At 43.4% G+C, this 25,403-nt stretch overlaps 1 protein-coding gene across 13 annotated transcripts in view; it reads left to right on the forward strand.

Annotated features, from left to right (window-relative positions):
• ZNF536 (zinc finger protein 536) overlaps positions 1-25,403 on the forward strand; it is a 352,702-nt gene that overhangs the window by 220,244 nt on the left and 107,055 nt on the right. For 12 of the 13 annotated variants that reach the window (XM_063334486.1, XM_063334478.1, XM_063334480.1 and 9 more), the window contains one exon: positions 5,360-6,940. In XM_063334486.1, the coding sequence (XP_063190556.1) occupies positions 5,360-6,940 (1,581 nt within the window). Of the gene's footprint in view, positions 1-5,359; positions 6,941-11,427; positions 13,586-25,403 lie in introns of those variants that run through there. The other variant, XM_063334487.1, reaches the window with a different exon arrangement.

Raw genomic sequence — 25,403 nt, forward strand, 5'->3', positions numbered from 1 at the left:
TCATTAAAGTTCATTTAAATAACCAAGTCTTGGAACACGGAGCAAGTTCCGGAGCACTCGTAGTAGTAAAAAAGCTCTGACTATTCTAGTATTTCCAAGAAGAAAGACTATTAAGACTTTGAAATTATAAATGGACAACCCTGACATAAGTTTGGGGTAAAATTACCGAATGAATTTGTTAACTAATTAAGAATTGGTAGCACAGCTAATTCAATTTTATTTTATGAAAGTAAGTTTTACCAAGTTTCTCACTTTCTCTCAAGGCTTGTGTAAGTAGCCTCTTCTGTGTGACAATCCCCCTCACCAAAGAAACCCAGTACACAGAGATGGAGCGGCGCATAAACTGGCAGTTCTGCAGCAGCGCTTTTAGCTCCATCTATTTGGTAATTCGTCATTATTTGGAAGAGTATATAAAATCACTGTTGATAAAATTTACCAATGGCACAAAAACGGTAAGATGCTAAAAATCATGGGGAGGCACTGATTAGTCACTTAGTCAAGTGGCCTCTTTTCAACAATATGAATTTTAAATCAGTGAAATGTAAAGGAACAAATACTAGAGGCGTTGATGAACTGGGCCTAGGATTATGGTAGAGAAGCAACAGAATATGCGCTGTTAGTTGATTGCTATAGCTATGGATGTAAACAGTCTTGGACTGTATAAGATTAATATCAAGTTGAAATTTCATCAAAGCTTTAGTGGATGCCCATAATTTAAAAGGACATTGAAAAATTGGGAAGGGTGTTCCACTCAAGAGGGAGAGAGGGTGAAGAGGTGACTGGTTTGCCATCTGCAAGTACCTTCCTTAGGGAATAGATTTTTTTATTTTAAAAATCTGTTCAATTTAGCGGGGAAAAATGTAGCAATGTTCAGTAGTAGGAAGCAGACTCTGGACAAATTGAAGCTAGAAGGCACACATTTTCAGTGGTGAAAATACTTAACCAGTCAGTTTACCTAGGGACATGGTGGATTCTTCTTTGTTGCTGTGGTTGAAACAGAATATGTTTAAACTAAAACAAGTAAGTTTTTTTTTTCAAATTGTAGTTAAAATTGGATGCAGGAATTATCACGTGAGGGTCTTTGGCCTGTGTGGTACAGCAGATCAGACTAGATGATCACAATTGTCCCTTCTGGCCTTAAAATCTGTAAATTTGGCTGTGGTCTCCTTGCACAGCCCGTAGCAGATAATTCCTACGACTAGTATGATCAGACTGCGTTCAGAGCAGGACTGGTGATAGCTTGCATAGGTTATACAGCTGCATTGTTTATATAACCTACGATACAAATAGACCTGTTTCTACCGGGCAGCATGTCTGTTTCCAGTTATCTACCAAGCTTTTGTGCAGATTTTACAAGCAGCATTGAATTTTTATTGTTTTACTGTATCCTAATATAAAATAGTTCTTGTGAGATGTCTTGGGTCTTGTAAACCAGAGCAGCAGATAGATCAGAACCGTGATTATGTTGCCCAGATAAGTTCTTCTCTATAAGATTTTTTTTTTCCATTGTACACACTGGAATATTCTCTCTTTCTACTCCATTGTGAAAAGGTTTGCAGGGATGCAAACAGGGCCAAGATCAGGATGGTCGTTGCCTTTGTGAACAGTGAAAAATGACTCTTGGATATGAAATGCAGAAAATTATTTTGAAAAAGTCACATTCCCTCACTCCTACATGGCAATGTTAATTTATGTGAACTGATATTAAGTGTTAAATAGCTCATCCAGACACTGCTTTTGGCAATATTACTGGGGTAGTCATTACAGTAGGATGAATTCTCTGAAACCTTTCCTCTAAGCATGAGATATAAACAGGTTGTCTTCTAACAAGAATCATAGCCTACCTTTCTTGTCCCCTGTAGCATTCTTTGGGCGTATACTATTGCAGTTACTGATAGAGTCCTGGAAATTAGGGGTCCTTTGGATTTTCCATTGAAACTGGCTTGGGTTTTGGTTAGTTTGGTTGAGGTTAGGTTGGGCTTTTTCCCACAGCAGTTTATAACTGTTTTGTCATTTGTACAGGGACTTACGCAGGGCATAGCTGGTTGTTAATTTGAACAGATGAAATAGCATCTAAATACCTGCACAATTACGGAATTTAGGAAATACTGACACACTAAATTTAAAAGATTCAAAGATGATTTACTCCATCCTACTTCCTTCTCCCGGTGCCTGCCCTCAAAATCGCAGCAGTTAAGGTTGCTTTGAAGTAAAGAAATCAGTGCCAATATTTGGATCTAAAAGAGAAGAAAGAGGTTTTGAAGAGTTCCCTTTGAACAATGTTACTTGGCCAGTCCTGTATTGTAAAGGTGGCACAGTGTGTTGCTGCATGTTGAGTCCAATTTCAGACCTTCGCTTTAGATCTCATTTCTAGCCATGCAAGAGGTGGGAGCACCACAGAGAGAGCGTACCGAGGCTAGGAGAGATTTGAACTTTTTATCACACTGTCTCAGTCAGTGTCTTCTTTCAGTCCAAGGCTCATGGCGTTGGTGCCGAGCTGTGTCCCGATCTCCTCTGCTGAAAGGCAGCTCACTCAGTGGCGAGGCCTTCGAACGGAAAATCTAATGACTTCAAGGCTTAGCAATTCAGAATAAGAGCGCGTTGTAGCGCCCAGTGCTTTAGACTGAAGGTACTTCAGAAGTATAAAATATTACTAGTATTTTGTCTAGTTAGCATATTTTAACTCACACCCATTTTTACACATACGTATTGATTTGAACACCTCCTGCATGTTTTTAGCGACAGGAGTGCTGCCTGTATTACAAACCTTTCCTCCTCCCTGTAGAAGTAGTTACCCAACGGCTAACATAGCGCCTGCAATGCTGGGACACACTTGTTAGTAGTGTCACTTGATGTGCAATGCAAACACACACTGAACTATCATTAGAATAAAAGGAAGTGCTCGATATAATTGTGTTAAAGGATTTCCGTAAAGGCATAGGGGATGCTGAGGAAGAGCTTTTCAATTAAGAGGAGTGAAAACTCAAAAGTGAGAGCATTTAACCTTATAAAGTCTGGTACTTGTTTTTCACCAGTCTGATTACTTCTTAGGCAACACTTGAAATACCCAAGCTGGGTCGGAGGTCGCTAGTGACTGGTGATAGTAACCGGTGGGACAAAAATCAGAATAACAGAAAACGGCTCCAAAATAGTGCAGTACGCACGTGCTGTAGAACCAGCGTTAGTATTTGTCCACGTTGTGACTGCCAGCACAGCTCTCAGAGTTTGCACCCTCCCAAACGGCCCTGCAGTGTCTTCTGTCCCCTTGTCGCTACCCTAAAACGCCTGCGATGGGGGTGTGTGTGCTCCGGCTCTCACCTGAGACCAGGGAAGCCCAGGCAGACGTGATCCGTCTCAGTTCAGTGATTCCTGCACGTCAGTAGGAACTGCTTGCTTTTGCACAGCTCCCACTGAAACGCAGCCCCTACTTCTTGTTGGTGGAGCGCCAGAACTTAATTAGGTGATTGTAGAAGACTCAGAAGTTGCGCTGAAATGTTTAAATCTGATTTCTTCTGTTAAGCTGTGTGGACCCAGGCCTAAAGCATGAACCATGCTAATTACTACCTCTTCCTCTGCTGAACACCTCTTGTTTGAGGTGCTGCACTTTTCTCCTCTAAAAAGGTCGATTGATGTGGTTGATGTAAAGCTCTCATGTCTCACCGTTTAGCTTTAGGATTACATTATGGATTTAGACTTTCCACTGCATGTAATTTACTTCAGCCCCGTCTGAATTGCAGCACGTATCCAGCTAGTGCTCGTGGTCAGTAAGCCTGCTCGCCCAGGGCTCGGTGGTCGTCTGAGCACGCTGGTGCTCTACGTTCCTGCGCTCAGGGAGAGGAGCAGCGTCCCAAGTATTCACCAGCCTTTCAATTCAACCTGTAGCTTAAATAAGAAAAGTTTGAAAGCCTTTCAATTCTGTTTTAAGCAGGTTTTGAGGTTATTTGAAAACGGGTAATTTTCCAGATGGCTTGGTGAACTACAGAATATTATAGAGGATTTTAACAGTGGAAGAAGTTTGCAAAACAAGTATTTCCATTATACCATTTGGAGAGGGCTTGCCTTCGTCTTTTAGATCGCTTAGGAAAAAAAGCTACGTAGAGAAAACAGTTTCTTTTTCTTGTTGAGCTCCCTCCTAGAAATAATTGCCAATATTGACAGCTCACAGGTCTTCCAGATTCCTGGCACTTTTAGTGAGAGTTTCCGTACTTCTTCCTATAAAAGGAACTCTGGATTGCTAACAAGTGCTCTGCAAAAATTTAGATGTACATTTGCTTAGATGTACGTTCTTTTTGGATGTGTCTTTATGATTGTATGTGAATATTTATTATACGTGTAATATCTTCTGCCTCTTTTAAAGTATTGAAAGATCAATAAAAGTTTAGTGTGGGCTTAAAATATATATTTCATTCAGGAAAATCATCTTATATGTTTTAAAACTCTATTCAAGCTAATCCTAGAAAAGCGCTTAAGGTAGGTAAATTACACGTTTTACTACTTGAGCATTAGAAATGCCATTAGTACAAATTTAAGGGACTGCAAAAAACAGTAGATAAAGCTAATTTCAAATACAGAAACTAAATATATTTTGTACTTTTTTTTATTACTCGATTTCTTTTTTATTTTATTGACTACTTTTTATTTTAACTATATGTTCTTACATGCTGCAATCATAATGTAGTGTAATAATATTAATATTTTATAGAATCTGTATTTATAGTTCTTTATTTAGAAACAATGCAGTAGGTCTGCAGATCTTTGAATCCTTCTGGAATGGTGCCCTCCAAATAATGATAAATTACTTGTGCAGTATGCCATTTGCTAATTATATCCATGATTTACTGCAGAGCAAGACTTAAATCATTCATTTCAGTCTTGCGTAACAGTGCCATAAAATTTTTAGGTTTAAAAATGGTTTCCATGTGTATAATTTAAACAAATTTTAGAGCAATTGTATACACAAAATATTGCAACCATCCATTTGTTACATTCTTTGTCTCTCTTTTTTAAACTTGTACTTTTAATGATTACTGTGGTTGAAATTGTTATGCTTCATTTTCATAATCATAGCTTTTAATTCTACAACAGTTTTCTACATGTTAGATTAAGAAAAAGATGGCTAATTGTGTGTAGATACCATGTCATTCCTGAATAGCCCCACATTCTGGAAACCCATTTTAGAAATATTCGGTTTATGAATTAGTCTTCAATTAAAGACATTTCTTTTTTAAAAATGAACTATTAGCTCTAAGATCTTCTTGTTTGCAAGCAGCTAATGTTGATTTTTTTTCTTCACTCATCCGTACACCAAAGTACAGTTAACTCTCTTTCTTTATATTTTTCTCTTTATCCATACCTATAGGTGAGAAGCCTTACAAGTGTCCGCATTGTGATTATGCTGGTACTCAGTCTGCATCCCTCAAATACCACTTGGAACGGCACCATCGGGAGCGACAGAATGGAGCAGGACCACTCTCCGGCCAATCTGCAAGTCAAGAACACAAAGATGAGACATCAAGTAAAAATTCTGTGTTTATTAGACCAGATATATTGAGAGGAGCCTTCAAGGGGCTTCCTGGTATCGATTTCCGAAGTGGTATGGTCTCGCAGCAGTGGACATCAGGAATGCTGTCTTCTGGAGAGCAGCAAGGACAAGCAGCTGGCATGTCATCTGAAATATCTTCAGAAAATATGAAGAGTTCAGACATATCTTCCAAAGGAACACACTTTTCTGAACTTGGCCGCGCGTACCAGAACATGGTTGGGAACGGTGTGAACTTTCAAGGGTCTTTGCAAGCTTTCATGGACAGCTTTGTCCTAAGTTCTTTGAAGAAAGAAAAAGAAATGAAGGATAAAGCGCTCTCAGATCCACTTTCAGCAAAAGCTCTGGGCTCAGATGGTGGCGAGGAAAAGATAAATAGCAAGTCCTCGCAGCGAAAAACAGAAAAGTCACAATACGAACCACTTGACTTATCCGTAAGGCCAGATGCAGCCTCCCTCCCAGGTTCATCTGTTACTGTGCAAGACAATATCGCTTGGCACGGCTGCTTATTTTGTTCCTTTACAACTTCATCTATGGAACTAATGGCTCTGCACCTCCAGGCCAATCACTTGGGCAAGGCTAAACGTAAAGACAACATCATAGGGAACAACAAAGACCAATCTAGAGAAGCTTCAGCCTCGGTTAATAAAGTGAGCTTGCTTCCCTCTTCTGTGCAGTCCAGCAAGGAGGCGGTAGTTTCAAACATGCTGAGCCAGCTGGACTCAGCTCCTGAGAAAATGACCCAAGGACAAAATAAAGAGACCCTGGGAGAGGCGAAGAGCACCGCCTGGCCCAGCCACATGGAATCCACTTTTTGTAATTTTACAACAGACTTCTATAAGCAGTTTGGTGTTTATCCTGGTGTTATTGGCACGGGAACACAAAATTCTTGCACCAGTAATGAATCCGAAATAAAAACACAATCCGAAGACGACCCAAATATTCTGCTCTCTGACTCTGTAAATAAAAGTGCTACTGATGACCTTTCTGACATAGCTTCATCTGAGGATATGGAATCTTCCAAGGAAGAAAACATTGAAGATGAGGACATTGACACAGAACCAGATATTATGAATAAGCAGTTGTCTGCCCTAAATAAAGAAAGCAGTGAAGGAGGCGACAATATACAAAGCGCAGTCACCTCACAACCAACACAAGGGCTTGTATCACCACTGCCGCAAGCATCAGAAAAGCAGTGGCACACTCAGAATCTGCTGTCCTCCCATGAAACTGCACAAGGAGTGATGAAAGCCGAACAAGTTCAGGGTCCGCAGGTCCTGGAGAAGCAGATGAACATGTTGTCAGTCCTAAGAGCTTACAGCTCTGATGGCTTAGCAGCCTTTAATGGACTTGCAAGTAGCACAGCAACTAGTGGATGTATCAAGAGACCTGACTTGTGTGGTAAGTTTTAGACCTTCTTTTAGACCATTTCAGAAAACACTTGTGCAGAATCATGAAGCTGCTCTTTAAATATACTTAGTCATGTTTGTTAGTAATACATTTTTTTAAATGTTAAACCCTGTGGGCCAAATTCTAGTCGTATATGTGGTCTACTCCATTGAAATCAGCAGTGCTGCATGCATATACTTACACAGGACTTTAGAAAGAACTTGCTTTTTAAACTAGAGTAGCAGCAATATAGACTATCTGTGCTAGTGGCATCTGAAGGGGATACTGCTTTAGCATACTCAAAGGAGGAAAAAGTTTTTAAAAATTGACATGGTAACTTGCAAACTTTTCAGTATTTTCATATAAGTAACAACCCAAGAAAAAACACTGGATGCTTTGCCAAGCAAACCTTGCTTTCTCTAGCTTTTTTTTTTCTTTTCTTTTCTTTCTTTGAATTGGGTGTGTTCAATTACCACAATACTAATGACATCAAAGGCCAAATGCATGGAATGCATCTGCCTGTGGCGAAGAGCCTTTTTTTATTTCTTTTCTTTTCCCTCACCTTTTTTAAAATTTTTTTTTTGGTTTGGTTTGTTTCAGTGGCACCCATACAGTAGTTGCCCTTGACCATTTTCACTATTCTAACAAGCGGTTGTATGAATTGCGATTTGTCTAATTAAGAATATGCCTCCAGGTAATTAAAAAAACAACACACCAAACAAACAAAATCACCTTTTACCCTTATTAGTCTCTGATTTACAAAACTGCAGTTTTACTTCCTCATATCACACACATCATATATGACAAAAATGAAAGTTAAATCTATTTGGAACAAATGAGAATGAGGATTTTTTTTTCAATTTATCTCCTATTTTGACAGCATGGTTCTTGTTTGAAAGAGATTTTAGAGTGTAAATCCTTTGAAAAACTATATCACTTTAAAAAGAAGATTCAGCAAAGGGCACAAAAACTTCAGTAATGCTCGTTTCACTTAACCTTCAAAGTAATCAGAAAACTCATTGTCAGAGCTGAACACGCATAATAAAATGTATTCAAGTTAAAAAAAGAGAAGAAAATGTGATGAACAGTTATAAAGCCTGACAATTTAAAATGAAAGCCTAAATCTGCAAACACTTAAGAGTGGTTACCCTGGTTAACTTAAGGTTAGTGGGAGCTTGCTTTGTTTGACTTTACCAGGACAGTATGTGTGCTTAAAGCCATAACCCCTTCTTCAGGCCCCTCTTCACTTTTCCAAGTTTATCAGTTGGTCTGATAAAAAAGTCTGATTTCTCTTCACAAAGTTTGTCTCACTTGTATTCTTGGCTTCATAATATTGTCGTTACTTAAACTGAGTCACGAGCCCAAGTATCTGCATGGCCTTACTTGTAAACTTCTGTCTCTCAATGCACTAAGAACCAGTTCAGATAGCTGGAAATATTTCCAGATTCTTCAAAATCAGCAGTTAAATTACTGATATTTTGAAAATAGTTGGTAGTTGATTCAATTTGCAGCTGATAAAATCCTACTTTGATTTTTTTTTCCTATTTGTGGAGTACAATCAATCAGTTACAAAAAAAAAGCCAGCAGTGAAATGACTCTAAACGAACAAGTAAAAAAATTGGAAAACAAAGATTACTTGCTTTGTACAAAATATCTTTATACTTCTTCCCAGACATAAGATTTTTAAAACAACAACAAAAAAAACCCAACCCTCTAACATTATTATTGAAATGAGGTCATATTACTTCCATTAGTTTTTTGTTTCATCTTCCAATCAATTCAACAGACATTTTATAATGGCTTGAGTTTATATGATTTTAAAGACCATATCCCTTTCACAAGCTCTGCCCAGTGATAATGGATTTGACTTGAAGTATGAAGGAAAAAAAAAACAACAGAAGCTTGTCTGTTCTACTTTTTAAGCCATTTTTTAATGGAAAATACAGTGCGAGTCCTCCTTTCTCCCCCCTCCAAAAATAGCTTTTTGAAATTCCTTACTGACATTCTATTGAGTGTTTGCAGAATATAAGTATTAAGGTTGACTATTTAATTATATTATTTCATTTTTCTCAATATCTCAGAGCAAAAGTGGATGAGTATGAACAAGCCCCGTGTCAGTAGTTCTTTTTCTGTTTGGTTGGCTTGGACACCGCCCACTTGAAAGTAGTGTTTTTGGGGAGTTTTCATTTTCTCAGTGACATTTTATGCTGTGAAATCACACTCCATCTGTGTGTGCTAGTGTGGGGAATCTCACCTGATGTTTCTGTGCTTGCAGATTAGCCATCAGGAGCACCCTGTTCATTTATTAGCCTTGCTTCCCTCTTGCACAAAGCCCATGACCTTAGTCATGGTTCCCTTTGTCTCTCCTACTGCCTGAGAGATCAGAAAACTTGAGACCCACCTCCAGCGCCCGATTCCAGGGCTTGATTCTTCTGTTCCTTTGTATTTTGGGAGACACTGTGCATTTGCCTTTCTTTTTACAGCCAATGATGTGTGGGTTGTTGACATCTCAAGAGAGAACACTGATACACTTGATGCAGCCCTTGCACAATCAAGACAGCAAGGCGTGGTGCTCTTTCCACAGTCAGAATACAGTGGAAATAAAATTGAAATAAAATATCTCAGCTTCAGTTAGCTGAGATTGCATCTTTGGTTGGCCATGCTAATTGAGTTAGATTTCTGGCCGCATAAAAACAAGCTGGGATTTTCAGTGATCCATGTGGATCGTTTTTAGTTGGCATATTTTACCTTAAGATAAAGGGTCAGTTTTTAAGCACAGAACTTGGCACAAAAAAGGGTTTAATTTCTAGAGGAGAATGCCACCAACTCACATTGTTGTTTTGGAAAGTCACCACAGATGTGAAAGCAGTCCTCAGTTTCCCTATATGTAGAATGAGAGAGATTGATGATGTACACATAATTCATTTATGCTCCTGTCATGCTTCAGGCTGTAGAGATGAAAGACACAATTAGGAAAGAACCATAATTACTGCATAATACAGAAATTTCTATGTCAAAATGCTGCTGAGAAAAATCACAAACTTTTGTAATATTTCTCCTTTACATATATAGCAGAATAGGAAAGAACAGAAAGAAAGAAAAAAAATACCATTGATGAATTTAGAGTTACTCCTGACCTGTACTTGGTTTTGGAGTCTCAAGAGACTATACCTTGGAGCCGATCTTGTTGCTACCATGCAGTTTCTAAGAAGACGTGCCTTTCCTTGCATCTTGGCGGGCAGTAGCCCAGCGTGGAGGGGATGCCCAGGGCAATGGCTCCATGGCTTGGTAGCTGTCTTGAGCATCCATGTGCTCTGCTTTCACAGCCCTTGCTTATTTGAGAAGTTATGGTCGGAGGTTCTAGACCTACTTTGTATTTCAGTTTTGGAAGATCTGTTTTCTTTTCCATTTGTGCTCTTCTCTTTCTCTGCTTGTTTTTCCATATACGTGTAGTTGTATCGCAATAATGTTCTACCTCCTGTTCCAAGTATTAATTTACGCCTGATTTGCACAGCATCTATTTATGACAAGACCCTTTCCTTTCTCTCTCTCCTCCCCTTTAAATTTTTCTGCTTGGTGTCTAAGACAGTAAAATTTCCCTATTTGCATTTTCGGCTTGGGAGGTACTTAGGCTTTCAAAGAAGAGCTGGTGGGGTACAAACTGTTGGCCAGAGATAGTCCTGGGCATTAGCTAGTTGCTTAATGGGTTAGTACTGTTGAACCCACGCTTAATGATGTCCAAAAGTATTAGTTCCGTGTTGTTTCTCTAAATCTGATTTGCTTCCATTCGTGCTTGCTTTCCTCCGCAATTAGTGCGGGTTTCTCCTGCGTAGGCTCCACCCCATTATCACTTCTTTCACTGTATGAAAACACGGCAGGGCCCTTCTGATGTTTGGTAGCACCTTTGGAGTTCTCATCCTGCAAAGGGCTGAGCACTTTCAGTTTCCTTTGGAGCAGAAAGCGTTCAGCATTGCACGGAATTATTAAAATGTTCAGCATTGTAACTTTCTGAAATACCTTCCAAATGTGGAACTGCAGCACAGACAAGAGGGCTGGGCAAGGGGAAGATCGATTGTGGCAGATTATTACAGCTTTATTGTCACATAATTATAGTGCTCTACCCCAATGTTTAAATAGTGAATTTAGTTGTTGTAAATTGCTTATTGCCACAGGTGTCAAAACCAAAAAGATTATAATACTAACCCCTTCAGAACTACCACCAACACATAAAATACAGAAGAAGAGTTTTAATTGTTTGTGGTGGCTTCACTTGAATCCTTATTGAAGCTCTTTTAAATTAGAAAATCCGTATTAAACAGAAGCAAAAGGCCTGATATGTCCAAGCTGTAGGACAGCTACGAGGCAATGGAAGGTCATCCTACCGCAGCAGATTGTAGTACTCCTGCCCATTTAAAGTATCTTGTATCGCACTTAAGTAACTCAACACTTTCTCCTGCTCTGCAGTTGAAGGAGTAACCAGAATATTCTTTTCCCTCAAGGACGAATGAAATGATGTGGAAGTTTTACTGCAGACTTTTCTTTACCCCATTATGGTGATTTTGAAGAGGTTTCTTTAGTTTGAGTTAGGAGGTCCAAGGCCTGCTTTTAGTGCACGGACTGTTCTGCTGAACGGGAGATCAGCACCTCGGCCCCACGCCTGGGTTTCAGCCGCACTTCTGGATGTCGCAGTGCCATTTGCATGGCAGTATCAAACCAAACTCATATGGCTTGCTTCCTTTGTCTAATTAACTGGGAATGCCAGTGATCCAGTGAAGTTTGTGTTGCTGGATAAAAGGGCCGGTCTGTGAATAGCATTGTATTTGCCAAATGGTTCGCTAGTCATTTCAGTACAAACAAATGGATGGTGTCTGTAAGTCTGCAAACACTGTTGACATTTAGCCTTGTTTATGTTACTTTCCTTTTGCTGCATATTTTTGGCTAGAAAAGATACTGTCTGAATCAACACTGACTTCCTAAGCAGAAGCTAAGGACCCAATCTTGCATCCCTCATTCTCCATGAGTGGGACTACTTACATGACTAAGGATTGCAGAATCAGGTCCTATGTTTATTTGACTTTAAATTTCATTGCTATATTCATGTCATTTAATTTGATTGTATTTTGTTGTATCAGCAATCGGTCAGGTGATAAGTTCGGTGTCACCGTTTTGTTTACTGTTGAAAATTCTTATTTCTTACCCTTTTTTCATACTGCAGTGTAACATTCCCATTCCATTTATGTTTCTGGAAATTAACCCCTAAAATATCTGATACAGCTCAGTGCTGAGTACCTTCTATTCCCAGTGAAACCGGAGGCATTCAGTCCCTCCTAGCACCAGCTCTGAAAGGGGGATTGTGTTTGCAAAAGGAGGCCTTGGTATGTGCCTTGGTTTCAGACATCAGTGGCCAGCCGCACCAAGGCAAATCCCTAGCACAGAAAGGCTTTTCTTTTCTTTGCAGAGACAAAATAATGATGTAAGCTTAGAGCTGTATGATTTTACTCTAAGTTTCATCTCCCAAACAATATATTCTTATTGGTTTTCTCATATCCAGGTCAAATTTAAATTATAATTTAGGATTAGGCAGAGGCACAGAGGTGTTTCCAGGTCTTTCCAAAGTGAGACAATGCTCTGGTTTGTGTTTTGGGTCAGGAATATATATTCTGGTGTCTGAGGTGTAGTATTTCCTATAGCTACTCAAACACGACCAATTTAGACATCCTTGTAAGTCAAAACTAAGCGTACGATTAATACCTATTATGAGGCCAATTTTAAACAATTAATTTGACAGCAATTATAATTTCATGTTACAGGCTTTCAGAAATAAATAACCAAATTCATCTTTGTAATCTAAGGAATTTAGGGTATCATTATGCGGAGATGATCTTGTTCTGCACAGTATTGCATATCTGGAATTTCGGAGGTTTGCTCCCACCTATCTAGGCACCTGTAGTACCAGGGATAAATAATTACCTGAGGCTTATTAATTGTTTCAGCAAAGAAAAAAAATATATAACTTAAGTGTAAGCATTAATATATGTATACACAATACATCCACAATATATAACAAACCATCATAATAGTACAACAATAGAGGTCCTGAATATGTTCTGTTATTTATGTGTTTGGCAAGCTTAGGGAATGGACTTTAGTATGAGTGAAAATTCTCTTAACATTTTTAAGGTTATTTATTGTCATTTCTATTTGAGTTTTTAATGGTCCTGTATTTTGTAATGCTTTAGCAGGAAAAAATACTGTAGTTATCTTTTTTCATATTCTTTAAGCAATATTTCTAGCTTAATATATTGTGCCAGGTTTTCCAATATTAACCAAGAAAGACAGTAAAATTCAATGAACAGCACTCTGACAACCACAATTTAAAACCTGTGATTGAAGTGAAATGTGTAAACTTCTAGTGGGTTATCATGTGCTTTGGAATAGAGTATTGTTGGAAGTAATTAGAAAATATATTAAGGTTTCCTGGTAATGAAGGTATGTAAGTTTTAATAATTGTTGCTTTCTGAATAAGTGTCAAACTATATCTTTAAATGTATATGGAGTTACAAGTTAGGTCACTTCTGAATGGAATGTAAAACAATACTAAAATGCTTCAATAACTTATCTCAGTGTTGCTAATAAAAAAAAAGCTGTTAACCATTAGCGCAGTTTGGAGTCATTTTGTTAATTCATTCAAGAAAACTCTCTGAGAAACTGTTGTACCTTTTGGTAGACCGAAGACCACTCATGCAATCCCCAGTTGTTTGATGCTTTGAGGGGCAAACTCTGCAAAGCTACTTGTTGGCCCTGTAAAGGGTGTTAATTAAAAATGCAGTTTTCTAAGGAAGGAGTGGTGTGTCGTTAGAACGATGCCTCGTATGGTTAGGCAGGTAAATAAGGGGGGGCATTAGACTTGTTTCCTCTGTCACAGAAAAGATCTTGGGAAGGTGGGGCCTGTTTCTCCTCTGCCACTATTAAAATCCAGCAGAAATTTTTGTGGAGGCCGCTGGGTTACAACTGAGTAATGCGGGGTGGATTAAGCGTGTAAGTATTAGTGCCTGGGTGCTTGGCCAGGGTGAGTTACGTATCCGGGTCCAGTCCTGCCGCTGGAAACGTAGCCTTAGTGCGTAATGGGTGTACAACGTCTGTCCCAGTGGAGAAACACCAGGAGCGTACAGCCCGCCAGTGATCTTTCCTGGTTAGTCGTGCCTAGCCTTACAGTGTCACAGCCTTCAATACCGCAGATAGCACTGAACTCTCCTTTTTGTTTCCCACGGAAAGAGTGTGTGATAAGCGTCCCGAGGCTAGCCTTCCTCCTCAGACCCGCGTACGATTCACCCCAGGTAAAGCGTGCGTAGGATAACGAGCAACCAGTGGCCTCAGTGCCAGTAGTATCTCTCAGGTCTATGGTAAGTATTTCCAGGATGGGACCCGTAGGAGGTGGCCTGTTGCGGGATGCACCGCTCAGGACGCAATGGAAGCTAAAGGAAAACATGACTAGGGCTCCCAGTGTCACATCTTCATTAACGCTCTCGGTTTTGAATAGCATATTGGTACTTTTTATTTATTCCACCAAAACACCATGAGTCAGGACCTGACATTTTAGTGTTCTGTGTCATACTGAGAAAAATCTGTAGTTCAGCAGTAGGACAATTATATTATTTTGGAAGGGCTAGAAATAATACAGCATTTGTGAGACAACTGTAACATTTATCCAGACTCAGTGTGAGATTGTTCTTCCTTTTATTTGGAGAGCACTTCCAAAAAAGTATCAACTAGGAGCAAAGAAAAAAAAAAGACAAGAAAAAGTGGCAATTATGAATCCATTTAACCCCCATAGGGTATAATGTCATCTTGTGTAATACCGTTGGCTGCTACATGCCTAAACTTCTATGCAGTGAGCTGTGAATATAGTCCTTATTGTCCTGTGGGCAATATGACTAAGGAAAAAATATCTCTGTAATACAATGGAGCATTTGTCTGAATGGCGTAACCTAAGGTCCATAACATCAAATCTAAAGTTGTAATTATACAGCTGCAGTCACACCACTCAAGTGAAGGCTGTGTCAGCACTTGTATTATATAAGAAATCCTGTTTTCAAGGGTTGATGAGTCATATGCAAAAAACATTTCTCACTAGACAATTGTTCTGGTTGTTCCGAAGCAACATCTAGGTACCGGCCTTTCCCCAGTAGGACACGGTCGTGTCTTCTGCAATATGCCATGGCATAACTTGGCAGTTTATTTTGCTAATGGGTGCATCTTTTCCAAGGTGGGAAATTACCTAGAAGCTTTGGGGTTTTGTGCATTTTTTATTATTGTCAAAACATGAACTAGTGGTAAAAACCCCAGGGTGGGTAAGGGCTTCACTAACAAGGATTATAACAGGTGAAATGCGTCTTTCTCAGAGATTGTAAAATTAGCATTGTTTTTCACAGTTTGTCATCCCCAATATTGATTTAAGTTCTCTGATCTGAACACTTCCTTAGAAGACCCGGTCACAGTTTTATTTTTTGAGGTGCCTTGAAAGCGAGCCTTTCAAGCTCACAGTGACTGTTACTGCCATTTGAAGCAGCCGCACGTTTGCTGGCAAGGAGCAGACGGGAAAGAGGGTTATTCACAGCAGCACCGCAGAGGTGAACTAGGAGCACTATGCGGCCCTCCCGCTCCAAGGTAAAAGGAATACACTTAGGACTGAGAACAAATACCGGAAACCACAACAATTTTCCTACTCCATGACGTTTCTAGATACGTATGCTGGATGCGAGTGTCTCCAGCTTGCAGACACTGCCATTTACAAACAGGTGTCCCTGGAGCCGCCCCCACGTCAGGCATTTGCACCAAGCCGCCCAGCCCGCCCCATTGTCCGGGGAGCGAGACGCGGGCCAGCAACTTTCTTTAAGCCGATCTCCTCTGATCCGGGGCGTCTGTAGCGCCGCTCCCTGCATAGAACAGCCATTGTTCAGCTCGCAGAGCAACAGTGGGGTAGAAAATAGCATGCCATGCTGGGGATCAGAGAGGGAATTGTTCCTTAATTATCTCTTACTGAAGGAAAAATCCAAGGCATATCCCAATACGTGCCATGACTCTGGCAGAACGCAAGTCTTTTAAATAAGATTTGGGGGGGGGGGGGAGCTCACGTTCAGAAGCTGGCAGCCCTCGCTCCTCCTGCAGGTCTACCTGCGATTCACTCACTGACCATGGAAAAAAATAAGTTTTCCGCTTTGGATTCTCCATTGTGAAATGGAAAATAATAGTACTTATCTCCCTGGTAGGAGCGCTGTGAGGATAAATGAATTAATTAATGTTTGTAAAGCACTTTGAAGATGAAGAACATTATATAAGTCCTCAGTCTATAAATGCTTCCTCCTCTGATACGACTACAGTAAGCTATACAAATTTATTGCTGAAAATAAACACACATTGGAAATATGTGTTGGGTGTGTATATCCCTTCCAGACCCCAGCAAGGTTCGTGATCCCGCCTTCCTCAGCAGCAGCGTGTGACGAACCCGCTGCCGAAACCTGCCCCAGCCCCAGCCTGCGCCCAGCGGCCGTGCTCGGGGGCTCTCTGCACCTGCAGCAGCTTTCCCATGGTTTGGCCGTAATGTCTTTCCACCAAATCCGTCAATTTTGACCTCAGGGCTCTTCGGAGTGCCAGCTGGGTCGAGCCGCCAGTTTTTTGGCCATGGCCGCAGCACACCAGCCCCAGCCGTGCTGGAGCACGGGGGCCCGAGGCAGGCAATGGCTCATGCAAGGTGGCTGGTGGGCTCCTCGGCCCCTGGCCCACCACCAGGGTCCTCCTGTCCTGTGCCTGTGCCAGCAGGACCTTGTCAGGACCGAGGACCCGCCACGCTGTCTGCCACCGTTTGTCCCCTCCTTTTCAGTGTCGCTGTGATGCTCGGTGTTCGTCTCCGCAGAGCTCGGCAGGTCCCGCGTTCCTGCTCACGCTCGCTGGGCTGAACTGGCTGTGGTGCGGCTTTTAATTGAGTGGCAGTGACTTCCATTCACTACTTGTAAGTTAAAGTTTTTATTGCCTGCTTTTCGACATGACCATCCTAGATTAGTCCTTGTTGCTTTACTTATTTATCTTTTTTTATTCAAGCCAGGAAGTGCGTTTGATCCTGAACAACTCACATGTATAACAAGGCAAGTTAAGAGGATACAGGGAAGGAAAACCAACATTTCAGCCACATAGAGATGTGATATTTATCAAGAGAGACATGTAAGAAGAGGTTTGTGCATTGAAATGGACGGGCTAAAGATGAAATTCAGGATTTCTTGGGGCTTTCCCCAGTTCACAGCTGGGGATCAGTTTGTGAACCTTAGGAGAAAGGACCACGTTGGCCCTAGTTGTGCCTAGTTTCACTTGTGCCTCTGCACAGCTAACCCTGTCCCGACCTGTGCGCTTGGTTTTCTTTTAAATCCTTTTAAATCTTCCTGGTAAACCTGTTGCTGGTTTAGCCTGCCAGCTGGGGTGCGAGGAGCGCAGCGTGCTGCTCCTGCGGGCGCAGGCACCCACTGGAAGGGGCTGGTGACCCCCAGCCCCGCTCCCGGCCGCGGGCAGCCGAGGGCTCGGCGCTCCCTGCGCAGACTTTGAAGAGGGCGACAGCGTTTGCCCAGCAAAGTCTGCTCCTGTGCCACCTTCACCCCCATGCCAAGCACACCGAGGCGCATCACCAGCACAACCAGACATCCCCAAACTCTGACCGGCACCAACACGCACCCAGCGGTGCGGCTGGTTTTTCCATCCCCTGACGCAAGAACTGTTTAATAATGGGAGGGCTTATGGGTGTATTTGCTGTACGTTGGGGTGAAAAATAAAAAATAAAAAAAGAACCAAACCAGAAAAGCTTTCCCAAAGGATAGAGGTGGGAATCCCATTAATATGATGGCTCCCTCTTTAGTTGCCAAAATGATTGACAGCTGGATAAGGTCAGAAGATGAAAACCAAGCCATGGGGGACAGAGCAGGGAGGGGAGGGGGCCAATCAGTTGAATAAAAAACTGAGTGTCAGTGCTGGGGAAGGAGAAAACCGGCACTCCCACTAGAAAAATCCTCACCCTCTGCTCCCCTACTGTTTGTTTGGGGAAAATGCTGCAGCTTAATCAGAATTATTTACAAGATAATGGTCCATTGTTTGTAGTAAGACAGATGCTGTCTGTGGGAATTTGGTGTTTTATGCTCTATGCATTACAGTGCCATTGCTGTGTACAGATGGGATCACAGTGGTATTGTTGTTATCCACTTTTTGGAAATTTGGAGGATCCTTACCGTGAAAGGAGGATCCTTAAATAGAAAAAGAAAGAGACTTCTCGGGCCCAGAACTCGTGTTTCTCTTAAGGTAGAATTGTGTTTGTACGCATATGGGCGAAGAAGAGGACAAGGTGGAAGCGCTTTGCTCGAGACCTGTAGCAGGAAGGGTCCCTAGGCTGACTTGACTTGGTGGTGGCGGACATGAATTCAACAGATGGATGGATCCTGTGTCTTTCCAAAGGCGAGGAGATACGTTCTTGGGGGGGGGGGTATGTCGGCGCTCCCTGCTTTGCTGGTGGCTGTTTAGAGGGTGGTGTGAGAGGGACACAAACAGGGCTGTGCAGGGAAGGGCTTGCCTGCTGAGTGATCGTCCTCAGCTGGTGCGATTGCAACGCGCGGTGTTCCCTGCCGTCCTCCCCGTGCTGGAAGTTAACCACGGAGCACTTCTCTTTCATCAGAAAGCTTCATCCCGATGATTTTGTGGGTGAAGAGGTGGGAAAGGAAAACTAGATTTTCACTGGATTCATACTGGGGAAAAAAAAAACCCACCAAACCAAAGCAAACCAAAACCAAACACACCCAAAACCCGAAAAATCTTGATTTATTTAGAAGATCAAATGCAAGATTTTTAAAAAAAAATTTTTAATCGCAGCAGAAACTCTATTTCCATAAGCATCCCCTTCTGGCCAAGTAGAAAACTCAACGTGGAGGCCTAGACCCTGGCCAAGGGAACGTGCAGGTGGGTGACCTGAAAATTGCTGCACCCGGGAAGAACAGGGAGCTCTGGTGAGGCCAGCGGAGACGGCTGCCTCCGTCGGCACGTCCGTCCCACCGGCTGCGTCTCAGCAAAGCACGGGGGACAGCAGCACCCACGGGGCTTTCCCGTGAGCCTGGAGCGAGAGGACACGGACCGTGCCATGCGGAGCTCTGCAGTGCTGCGCCCCTCTTGGGAGCAAAACCTGCCTTGCCTTTTCCACCCCAACCACCGAAACCCGTGAGATAAGTTCCTCCTCAGGTCGCTGCGCTTTGGAGCAGGACCTGCCAGCAAGGTGCAGGACAAGGGGGCGGCGGGTGTCTGGGTGGGTGTGGGTGTATGTGTGTGTGCACGCACCTCCTCTCTCAAAAATCTGCTTTTAGTGTGCAATAGCTCACATAATACCTCGGCAGAGACCAGTGTGCACCAAAGGCAACCGAGAGACGACAAATCACCAGAAAGGCTCCAGAGGGGATTTTGAGCATCCACGTCTGGTATCCCAAGATCCATTAGCTTTCAGGTAAAGCGGAAAACAATGACCGTCTTTTTTGTATGCGAGATAATTAAGCTGTCTTTCCATCACTGCAAAATACCTGAGTTTCCCTGGAGAAAGCAGAGGGCCTGGGGACGGGGAGAGAGAGAGGGAAGGGCAGGGAATGGCTCATTCGCAGTCTTCGGGGCACTGCATCCTTCTCCCTCTTGAGGTTCCCTATGTGAGGTACTGCTCACACGCTCGTTCCAGGAGCAGGGTCTGTGCAGCTGGAAATGGCTTTCCAGCATCAGCATGTCCTCCTCTGGGGGGGCTCCCCCCAGAAATGGGTGACTCCCGAGTCCTCCCTTCCCTCTGGGCTCAGCGTGCTGCCGGGGACGGAGCCGAAAGCATCAGATCACGAGTGGAAACCTCTTTGCACAAGAAAAGGGATCTCCTCTCTTTTTTTGTGAAACGGAGTTTTCCAAGACTCCCCTCGAAGGGTTAGATTGGCACGGGAGATTGCAATTCCTGAGTGATTTCATTTTTCCCGAGTGTCTCCAGTGGGATCTGTACTGGGAGCTCTACGTTTTTTTCCTCCAAGTCAGCATTTATTTGCAAAATCTTAATTTTGTATTTCCTGACATTTAAACTTTTCAGCCTAATGTTCTAATAAGGATTCTGTCCGTCTGTCTAAATAAAGCTTCGTCCTAATGAGGACACCATCCATTTCCCGCGATGGAGCCGTAACGACTTCCAGCCTTGGTGTAATTTTAGCTAGGCTCCCTTCCCCACCCTCTTCTCCCCACAGCTCTTTGTTTGGGGTGTAAATTATCTGTTTTGGGACGAAGTTGTGCCGAATTTCATTTTGGGTCAAGTGACTGAGCTATTGTGTGAGCCTCTGCTTTCTCTCTGAAAAGGGGGATTTTGCTCACTCCCAGTTGTATGTTCAGTGCCTGCTTATTTGCAATTTCTGTTCATAAGACTGTGGGTTTTCATGCCAACGATTTTCTGTTTGAGTTATTGGAGTAGGGAGGTTGTGGGAGCATGCCAGTGTCAAAGGTTGTCGCTTGAATGATAATTAATAACATTATCAGACTGATTATGTGTTTAGATGTCCAGAATCAGGAGTGAATTGAACTTGTTAAATTTAATTCCTACCTCCGAATATCTGACTGTTTCCCGTGGCTGGGAGACTGGCATGCTCACCAGCCTCGCATTTGCATAAAGGACAAAACCAGGAATTTGAAAGGGCAACAACTAATGAGAATTGCTGAAATTCTGAGCTTGTGGCGTTCACAGGGCTTCTCCTGCGGCATCAGCCGCTCCGCAAGCTTCTGCCAGGGAGAAGAAAGTGCAGATCGGGTGCGCGATAATGTTTATAGACCCCGGTTTCATTGTGTCAGCCGCTGACTGAAACGTCGAGTCATTTGAGATTGGAGATTATGTCTTTTAAGGTCCCGAAGAGCCGTTTCACATGCGACCGATTACCTCTGTCAGAGGCGGGAGAGCCGGGTCCCACCTCGGTGGGTGGGATCTGAACTCTTGCTTTCAGAGGTCAATAACAGGGTTTTTAGACCTTTGTGCCTCTCGGTCCCTTATACCAGACCTTTTCTGTTAAAACTGTTTAAATTACAAACCAGTAATAAAAGGATCATATGTGTTTCCCACTGAACAGGTTCTTTAAGGCTATTATGATAATTAAAAACATATGGTGCCTACACAAGTCAGAGGGAAACCACAGATGTACAAATTAGGTATTATATAAGGTTTTTCTTTTTTGCCCTTTCAAAAACAACAAGCCAAAGAAGTACAAAGAGATAAAGATGGCAATTTTTTTGGAGACGGTAGGTAGCGTTTTGGATTTTTAGTAATGAAATATGTAAACCTCCTTTCTTGTACATAATCAGAGCAAACTCTTTCTAATACGCAGGAAGAAAAAACCAGTAGCGTAAGACTGCAGTATTTATGGAGGGAATAAGGAAACACTTTGTTTCATGCAAGTTACTGGAGACCAGGAAACCTTTTGCATTTTTTATGATGTTTCCCTGCACAGACATGGAGGATTATATTTATTAAATATTGAATTATATTGAAATTGGATTGATGCAGCCAAAGAAGGACATTTCTTTGTATTCCATTTTTTCTCCTTTTAAAAAAGGGAAATGTACGAATATTGATTGCAGTACAAGTAGTCATTTGTTTTAATTTAAAAATATAGGATTGATTTTGAGAAGGTGATAAATACTGCTAATAAAAAAATTCAAAATGGGGATTTATAATGATTCTCTGTTAAGTCAATGGTTTAGCAAGCCTAACTTATAATAAAAGTAGAGACGTGCTGAACTATCCATAGCTAATGGGTTATTTGCCATTTGCTAGCGCTGCAAACTTTCCTTGGTTTGCTGGGTCCTGCTACAAAAGGTAAAATTTATATCATCTAACGCTCCTCGCTCCTTGTTTTGTCTTTCTCGTGCTAAAAACGGGCAGCTGAGGTTCCGCCGGCCCGCTAAGGGTCCCGCTCCGTATGCAGCCGTGTAGAGGTATTTCGTAGAGGGGCCGGATCCAGGTGTGGCTGCGCTGGGCGGTGGGGCTCATCTTCTCCGGTGCAGCTCCGTGGGTTTGAGGGTCTCTCAGCCTCCGCACGGGTCTTTCCCCGTGGCATGGGGGACGGGCAGGTCTCGGCAGCATCTAAAGCAGCCCCGAAGCCCCGGGACTCGTAGCTGTTGCTTTGAGCTCCATGGCTGATGCAGCACCAGCCTGGCGCCTTGCCCTGCCTCGAGCGGCAGCAGACCCTCCTCTTCCCACCTGGGACCCTTCTCTTCCCACCAGGGACACCTCGGGGCTTGATGCCTCCCGCGTCCCTGCAACGAGCGGGACCGCAGCAAGTCCGCTGTCGTGTGCCGTGCCGGGGGTGTGCAGACAGCACCCCACCAGCACGGAGCACTGCAGCCTCAGGGATGAAGGACTCTCCTCCTTATCGCTCCCGTGGTGGCATGGAGAGCATCCTGGCACTGCGCTGATGGTTGGGCTTGCCTCTCTCCTACCCCGATAGAGGGGATGCTGCCGCCCCGCCAGCCCCGAGCACCGCTCTCTGCCTGTGCCAGCCCCTGCTGTGGTGGGACTCAGCCCGGAGGACACTGTCCTGCCCTCGGCGATGCCAGCCCCGGACAGGTAGCTGGTGTCTACAGCGGGGATCTCGCCCCAAGTTGCAGCTGAGCGTTTCCTGCATTCACTTATGTTTTGTTCTGTCTTTTAGCAGAAACTAGACAACTTCTTTTTTTCTTTTTTCCCCCCAAAGAAACTTTTAGAAGAGAAAAAAAAAAAAATGGGAAAAGAAGAGGGGGAGAAGCCTGACGCTAATACTTCAGGTTTGCAGGAGTGGTGGCTGAGCAGGCATTTCTGAAGAAAGGCTTTTCTTTTATTGAGTGAGTGATAGCAAACTCAGTGTTATTTCGCATGTAGGTATTACCATTTTAACTTTTACTGAGGTAAAATAACACCTTGTCACTCAGTGCAAATACCAATCACAAAATGAATTAATTGTAATAACTGTTGTCAACAGAACAAAAGACTTGTTGCTTTCCTAAGCAGATTTCAGTGCCACTGATAACTATATACAGAGGTTCCCATTGGGCTTATTCAGTGTATGTAGTCAGAACATAATTTCATCTGTCTTTCTCTGCACTTTGTTGTAAAAGTCTCAGAAATTGAGTTAAAAACCTGTATTTTTTACATATCGCTAAGTACACACTTTTCCAGTGCTTATGATTTTTTTTTTCCTCAAAGATTCCCTAAACATTTTTACTAGTTAATTAACACTTTTTTTGTGGCTAACTTATTAAAGAATTAACAAGCTTATAACAGCCTGCAGAAGCTGTTTATTCACCTTATGCCATGATGGACAGTTACTTTCAGGGAAAGTATGGGCAGCTTTTTTGCTACACAAAACATATTTTTGCTGATGTTATTTCTTTAGCCCATCATCTTTATCCAAAGCGAACAGCGCTATCCCAATAGGGGGGTGAAGTTCGCTTTGAAAAGTGGGGGGAGGGGGGGGGGAGGGGGAGAGAGAGAAAGAATTAGCCAAGAAAAGCAAAACTCTTCATACTTGCGCTAACCACAAATTTATTCAAGTGAAGTTTGGGATGGGGGGGTGGGGGGGAGAACTAATTAACTAATTTCACAAAGGAGCCTCAGTGCGGCAGGAATCGGTGCCAATATGCTATACTCTTTTTACGTGGCTATTTAGCTTAATAATCAAAAATACTATGGCATATCCGCTGTATTTTACTGCAAATGCGATGTTTTTTCTTAAAGAAACATGCGTTAGTGTTGCAGCCTGGGATAGTCACAGAGACCACTGTCAGTGGAATAAACACCATCAGGAAGTGACCCACAGAGCGATCAAAGGTCCATTTTACACCCTTATTTAACAGAATATGTATTTTAGATTGCTTCCCCTCTCTTCCCTTTCAGAGCGTACCAACAGGCTTCAGTACGCCCTGCCCTCCTTGGGAGCAGGAACACGGCTCGGATAAAATACATGGGAAATTATTTATCCATGTACCTTCCCCCAGAAATAAGCCAGCAAGCAGGAAAATATCCCATGTGAAAGTGTGTTTGGGTGAGGCTGCCTGCCCCGTCGCTGGAGCGGAGGGGTGAGAGGCTAACGAAGCACCACAGAGCAGCCGTGCATCGTTAACCGGGCACCGGGACCTGCTGCGCTCGTCTCTTGCTTGATTGCACCGAGGTGCAGCTCGCTGCTGCGGCGGCACCCTCTTTGCAGGAGAGCGAGAAGCACCTCAGAACCACAGTAAGACCTTGCTGAAACCTTCTCCTTCTTGAACCCGGGGGGGCTGGAGGGCCAGGAGCCTCGTGCAGCCCCTTTCTGGGCTTTCTAGCCGGTAGCGATATTGCCACGCAGCCCTGACGCAGGGAATCTCTGTGGTTTCCCCTCAAATCCTCTGCTGTCAGTAATATTTGGTCTCTCTTGTTGGTAAATGCTGTGTCTTGAGCCACCACTAGGTCAAATGTTCCTGCTTCTACCAGCAACTCGCTTTTAGGTGGGCAGCGCTGCTCTGCAGCCACACTAGAGCATCCCTCTGTGGTAGCACGGGCTCGTGGTGCCGGGGAAAGGAGCTACTCGCTCACAGCTCTGGAGGGGTGACATATGACTCAGAGTAAGCTGCAGCACATTTGTTCTCGCGGTCGTCTTTTTATTGTTTAAACAGTCCTGAATGTGCCCGAGTGATGTTTCTCTGATGCGCTTCCCGTGGCAGAGGGGGCTGGAAAATCCATGACAATGCAATTGTGCTGGAGCTGAAGGGGTTTCGTTTCAGCAGCCTTGGGCCAAGGCTGTGGTTGCTCTTGCGTGGATGCACGGGGAGGTGGGACGGCCGGCGCGAGGAACCCTCCCTGCAGGTTCAGGCGTCCATCAGAAGGAAGTGACTCTGGGAGGACCAATGTGGATGGAGGCGCCGGTGCCTGGAGTGGTCGTGGTCCTTGGGGTGGGATGGTGGCTGGAGCTTCTTGGGGCACCATGGCTTTGTGCTGGGAGCAGCCTGCAGCCAGCGCTGCCTGGGCTCTCCCGCGCCTCCGCCGTGGCTCCTCCTCTCCCGTTCACAGCTCACCCGCGGAAGTAAAGTTTGAGATGCAGGGAGTGACATGAAAAAGGTTGACCAAGCATCTTCTCCGTACTCTAATGCCGTGCGGGTGGGGATGGCAGCCTTCTTCGGGATGCAGCAGGCATCCTGGTATGGACCCGTGGGGTGCTTTCAGGAAAGCCCGCTGTTGGAAGCGCTGGGTCAGGCTGGGCACGGGCAGCCCCAGCGGGGCAGGAGGATGCGTCCGTTCCTCCGTGCTGTGTAAGGGGGGAGGGAGGGAGAGTGCAGTGCTCCGTACCCCGCCGTCTGCTTCCCCCCCGCCCCCCCTCCGCTCACCCGTTTATATCCCAGTAAATCTGTTTGAAAGATAGCAAATACTCCCAGCCTCTCGTATAAC

The sequence above is a fragment of the Chroicocephalus ridibundus genome, chromosome 4, assembly GCF_963924245.1.
Source record: "Chroicocephalus ridibundus chromosome 4, bChrRid1.1, whole genome shotgun sequence".
NCBI lineage: Eukaryota > Metazoa > Chordata > Aves > Charadriiformes > Laridae > Chroicocephalus > Chroicocephalus ridibundus.